The sequence below is a fragment of the Lepus europaeus genome, chromosome 16 (assembly GCF_033115175.1).
Source record: "Lepus europaeus isolate LE1 chromosome 16, mLepTim1.pri, whole genome shotgun sequence".
NCBI lineage: Eukaryota > Metazoa > Chordata > Mammalia > Lagomorpha > Leporidae > Lepus > Lepus europaeus.
The window spans coordinates 80,883,591-80,889,590 of record NC_084842.1 but is presented as its reverse complement, the minus strand read 5'-3'; the positions used below and the strand labels follow the sequence as shown (position 1 = coordinate 80,889,590).

General features: G+C 49.0%; 1 protein-coding gene across 1 annotated transcript in view; it reads left to right on the top strand.

The window, feature by feature from the left end:
• Positions 1 to 956: 956 nt before the first annotated feature.
• The window catches only part of BST1 (bone marrow stromal cell antigen 1), a 29,650-nt gene continuing 24,606 nt past the window's right edge, over positions 957 to 6,000 (top strand). Inside the window, exons 1-3 of the mRNA XM_062212886.1 lie at positions 957 to 1,315; positions 2,512 to 2,638; positions 4,265 to 4,400. Of these exons, the coding sequence (XP_062068870.1) occupies positions 1,140 to 1,315; positions 2,512 to 2,638; positions 4,265 to 4,400 (439 nt within the window). The 5' untranslated portion in view covers positions 957 to 1,139. The remainder of the gene's footprint in view (positions 1,316 to 2,511; positions 2,639 to 4,264; positions 4,401 to 6,000) is intronic.

Here is a 6,000-nt window from a genome sequence, read left to right as displayed (position 1 = left end):
GAGGAGTGAACCAGCAGATGGAAGACCCCCTCCCCCCTTGGCCTCTCCTTCTCTCTCTGTGTAATTCTGCCTTTCAAATAAATAAAAAAATAAATCTTTTTTTGAAAAAAGGTGGTAAGGCAGGGAGACAATTACTATCTCTAGAGTACTGAAGAGATTTGCTACAGAGGAAATGTAATCAGAGAATGCTATAAATTCAGCCATAAATAACTTCCACAAGGTCATATCTAGCTAAATGCTGTGACAGAATGGTGTCTGGAGTGTATGGGTACAACAGGGTGCCTTTGGAAGTGTGGTGGGGTTAAAGCCAACATCTTTTGCATATGAGAAGTCAAATAATAATATTCAAAATGGAAACATCAAGAAATAGTATATAGGCATGCAATTTAGAAATGTGGAAGTAAATACGAGGAAAAAACTGTTGAAGGAATTAAAAATGTTTTATGGAAAGTGGACTTAAGGACAGGAGAGTATGGATTTTGGTTATAGAAAAAAAGAGATTCAAATAAACTAGTAAGGAGCCCCTGACCCCCATGTTTATCAAGCTCTTGCCAGGCCCTCAGTGTTCCTAGGGGTTGTTGGTGCACAGATCAAGGTCTTGGCCTTCCACGTGGAGCTCTATTAATCCTGGCTGTCTGATTTCTCACCCACTGGGAGCAGATTGTGATCCCAGACAAGTTCTTTAACTTCCTTGAGTTACCTCCTCTGCAAGAGGAGAGTTACCAATCTACTCGGAGGGATGTTAGGAAACGTTAAATGTATGTTGTACCTGCAGAGTGCTTGCCACATAGTAATAACTCAAGTAACAATGTGTTCCTTTTTGTGGTTATTTCCCGAAAACAACAAAAACCACTCCTCGGCCCGTGGGAAAAGGCCTTTGACAGAGGTGTCACAGTTGGAGCCAAAAAACTTCTGAAAAACAGAACCTACCCCGCCCTCGTCCCCAGCCTCGCTGCTTCTTTGGGGCTTTTGTCCCACGTGATGTTCCACACTAGTCTTGAAGTGCTTAAGAGAAGGGAGCGAGGGAGGTGTTAGGGCGAGAGTCCTGCCCGCGTTTGCTGTAGGGGAGCCTTCGGAGCTGCAGGGAAGATAGAGGGAGGAGACCGGGAGGCTGGAAGCTGAAGCCATTAGTCACCTCGATGGCTGCCCAGGGCTGTGCGCCGCGGCGGCTGCTCCCGCTGCTGCAGCTGCTGCTGCTTGGTGCGGGCGCGGCGGGCGCGCAGTGGCGCGGGGAGGGCACCAGCAGGAACCTGGAGAGCATCTTCCTGGGCCGCTGTGCGGAGTACAGCTCGCTGCTGCAGAGCCCGGCGGAGCGGTGAGCGGCCGGGGTGGGGCGGCGCGGCTCGGCGGGCGCCGGAAACCGGCAGAAAACCGCGGAGCGTGTGGGGCGGGGAAGCGGGGTCTGCACGTGTCGGAGCTCTGAAGGGAGGGAGCCGTGTAGGGGAGAGGCCCCAGAAGGAGAGGCGCAGTGGAGGAGTATGGGGTGTACAGCTGAGGCTGGTACTGTGTCTGGGTGAGGAGTGAGTTGTTTAACTGGGGGGGTCGGTCCACAGGTGAGGTTAGGAAGAGGTGAGTTCGAGTGATGGCCCATTGCCAGCCAGCGGATGCTTAGCCTGAGCCCGCAGACCCCGGGGTGTGGTCTCCACTTGGAGTTTCTTGAATCCAGGTCCTTTGGGAATTCAAGTTTCAGTTCCTCTAGTCTAGAGAACATTTCAGGTTTGGGTCCTTCTTCCCAGCACTGTGCTGCGGCTGATTTTTTTGTCCCTTCTTTGGCCCACGTTTTCCCAGTTTCATAATGGCCCTTTCTAGTGCCAGTTGTTCTTATTGTGAAGGACTTAAGACAAATAAAAAAGGGCAAAGAAGAATGTAAGGAGAACTTACAAATGTGGACGGAGGTGTTTTTTGAGAGCGCACATGGACCTCTGGAGAGAGGGCTGGCACCGGCAAGCAAGCTGAGCCTCACCTGCCCGAGCAAGTCTCACCTGCACTTGGTGCTCACTTCCGCTTTTACACGGATACCTCGTGTTAGGTGGCTTTCTAAGATTTATTTATTTAGTTGAAAGCCAGAGTTAGAGAGAGGGAGATACAGAGAGAGACACAGAGAGAGATCTTCCATCCGCTGGTACGTTCCCCAAATGGCTGCAACTGCCAAAGAAGCCAGGGACCTGGAACTCCATCCAGGTCTCCCATGTGAGTGCAGGGACCCAAGCTCTCAGGCCACCTTCCACTGCTTTCCCAGGTGCGTTAGCAGGGAGCTGGAGCAGCTGGAACCCAAACCTGTGGTTCATTTAGGATGCCAGCGTAGCAGGCAATGGCTTAATCCCTTGAGTCACCACACCAGCCCCATTGTCAGATTTCTAAGTCTGTCCGCTGAGCCATAGTCATTTGTTTTGTATTCTTTGATCTGCAGAGTCAACAGATAACAAAATCACATGTAAAGCCCTTGGAAAAGAGGAAATGCTTCAAGTCCCATTGTGGTGGTTTTTTTTCTTAACGTGTTCTTTTGCACAGGGAAAAGAACTGCACGGCCATCTGGGAAGCATTTAAAGTGGTGCTGGACAAGGATCCCTGTTCTGTGCTTCCCTCAGACTACGACCTTTTCATTAACCTCTCCAGGCACGCGCTTCCCAGAGACAAGGTAACTCTGCAACATCACCGTCTTGATGGAGGTAGATGGGCACAGGCGGCCATGAGGTCTGCTGCCCCAGCCTCCTGCAGTGTCCCCGAACACCCAGCAGCAAACTCACAATGCCCCGGCCCAGCTCCCAGCGGCCGTAGCAGCTTGGTCTCCATCAGTGATTCTGGGTCTCCTGCGTGCTTGTGGAGCGGGCACTTTCCCAAGTTAGCAGATCAACAAGGCTTCGCCACAAAGACCTGGGGACATCACCAGACCTTTCACACTGTACCTCCACATCTGGCCATTTCTGAGTGGCCTCCATTCCAACAGGGCAAGCGGCTGAACCTCTAGTGATTCAGAAAACCCCCAGTCTCAGTATCCTCCCAGGAGACCAGTCTCTTCTAATGCCTTAAGAGTATTCAGTGCTGGGGGCTGGCGCTGAGGTGCACTAGGTTAATCCTCCGCCTGCTGCGCCGGCATCCCATATGGGTGTCGGGTTCTAGTCCTGGTTGCTCCTCTTCTAGTACAGGTCTCTGCTATGGCCTGGGATAGCAGTAGAAGATGGTCCAACTGCTTGGACCCCTGCGCCCACATGGGAGACCAGGAAGAAGCACCTGGTTCCTGGCTTTGGATCGGCGCAGCTCCGGCTGTTGCAGCCATTTGGGGAGTGAACCAACGGAAGGAAGACCTTTCTCTCTGTCTCTGTCTCTCACTGTCTGTAACTCTACCTGTCAAATAAATAAAATCTTTTTTTTTTTTTTAAAAGAGTATTCAGTGCCGGTTTCCTTAAGAAAACCGTGTCTATATTCTGTACTTCAAGGTCTGATAAAGTGGAAATAAATGAGAAAATCAACATAAAATGCTTGAGTTTGCAGCAAGTTAGGTACTATTTTTTATTTCTCTGACATAATCATCCTTTTAAAAAATTATTAATTTTTATCTACTTGAAAAGCTGAGTGAGAGAGAGAGAATCAGAGAGAGAAAGTTCTTCTATCTGTTGGTTTATTCCCTAATTGCTCACAACAGCAGGGCTGGACTAGACCAAAACCAGGAGTCTAGAACTCCATCTGGGCTCCCACGTGGATGGCAGGGACCCATGTGTTGGAACCATCATCCTCTGCTTTTGCAAGATGCATTAACAGGAAGCTGGCTCAGAAGAGGAGCTGATGGGACTCCAATAGGCGCTCCGAAATGGGATGCAGGCATCTAAGCAGTGGCTTAACTTGATGCACCGCCGCCTGCCCAACATACTCATTCTTAACCCGACTCTTCCGTGTGTGTCAGTACTCCTGATTGGACCACCCGGGTTCAATTCCCAGCTCTGCTCCTGACTGCAGCTTCCTGCTAATGTAGACCCTGGAAGACAATGGCGATGGCTCACAGTAGGTACGTTACGTTCCTGCCACTCATGTGAAATACCTGGGTTAAATTTTGGACTCTCAGCTCCTGGAGAGCATTTGTGGAGTGAACCAGTGGTTGGAGTGCTATCTCTCTCTTCCTCTCGCTCTAGCTTTCTGTTTCTGCTTCTCAAATTTTAAAAATGAAAAATCAACCAAACTGGCTGCCTGACTTGTTCTGATGATAGTAAGTCATTGAAATTCCTTTTGCTTTTAATATATAGTAAAATTTTGTTTTGTTTTTCCTTAGTCCCTATTCTGGGAAAATAACCACCTGCTTGTTACTAGCTTTGCGGAGAACGGCCATCGCCTTATGCCCCTATGTGATGTTCTGTATGGCAGAGTTGGCGACTTCTTGAGCTGGTGTAGACAGAAAAATGGTTCTGGTAAGATTCCTGCACAAATAAAGTAAGAGCTCCCACTTGCTCTGCATTAACCACTTGGGACAAATGCTCTCAGATGCACTTATTTCACTTGATCCCCCCCAGATCCTCTGGGGTAGGTGGTAATAATAATTAATAATAATAACAGATGGACAGTACTTACCTTTTGCTAGATATCAAGCTGAGCACTTACAAGTATTAGCAGACTTGATCTCCGTAACAGCCCCAGGAAATACTATCGTATTCCCTATTTTTTTTTTAAAGATTTACTTTATTTATTTGAAAGACAAAGTTACAGAGAGAGGTAGAGGTAGAGAGAGAGAGAGAGAGAGGTCTTTGATTTGCTCATTCACGCCCCAGTTGGTCACAATAGCTGAAGCTGAGCTGATCCGAAGCCAGAAGCTTCTTCTGGGTCTCTGACGTGGATGCAGGGGCCCAAGCACTTGAGCCATCTTCTGCTGCTTTCCCAGGCCATAAGCAGAGTGCTGGATCAGAAATGGAGCAGCTGGGACTTGAACCGGCGTCCATGTGGGATACCGGCACTGCAGGCTGGGGCTTTAACCCACTGCGCCACAACGCTGACCCCCATAATCCCTATTTTGACAAATGAAGAAACTGAGGCATAGTGGCTAAGAAACTTTCTCAGTGGCTTGGAGCTAGTAAGCAGCAGAATAAGTCTGACTACCACGTTCTTTTCCAAGAGCAGAAAACAGGCTGAAGGGAATTAAAAGGCAGGAAGTGGTGGGACCATGGTTGGACCCTGTTCTGACAGATTCCAAGGCTGCCCAGATAGTTCAAGATTAAAATCACAAGGAAAGTTAGAGGCACAAGAGCTGGCCCGATGGTACTGAAAACACTCCTGAATCACTCAACTGTGGAGCCAGGAGTTGGTGGTACAGCTGTCCCTGCCTTTCGGGAGCTTCTGGCCTTGGGAGGGGCATCTCCTGCAGTGAGGTGTGCTCCAGAGCAGGAAGGACTGGGTGCTGAGGAGCAGAGAGACACAGCAGCCTTGCCAGAGCACCAGCGACACCGGAGAGGCCAACAGCGAGAATTCCCAACGTGAAGACTGTAGACTCCCCTACATCAGAGGCACTGTAAGAGTTCACCTAGTATCTCTTCTGCTTATTCCATTCATTTACCCAACTAAAATTCATAGAGTGCATACTATGTGTCAGGTTCTGCTCATCAGGACACTGGGAACACAACAGAGAATGAACCAAGAAAATAATACCCTACCCTCAGAGAAAGGAGATAAATATGTAGTCTGCCCCGAGATTATAAGGACTATGGAGAAAAACAAAAGAGGTAAAGAGGATGGGAACTGCTAGGTGTCAGGGGAAGGAAAGTGTTGCTGTTTTACCTAAATGCCATTGGATGGCCTCACTGAGAAGCTGATATTGGAGCAGAGACCTGAGCAGATGAGAAAGCATTTCCTAGTGGGAGAACAGGAAGTGCAAACACGGGTGCAAGTGTGTCTGGCATATTTAAGGAATAGCGAGGAGGGTCGTGAGTTACCAGGAAAATAGGGCTCTGAGGCCAGAGGAATAAAGGAGGGCCAAGTGGCACTGGACCCTGTGAGAACAAACTTTGTCCAGTGCAGGTC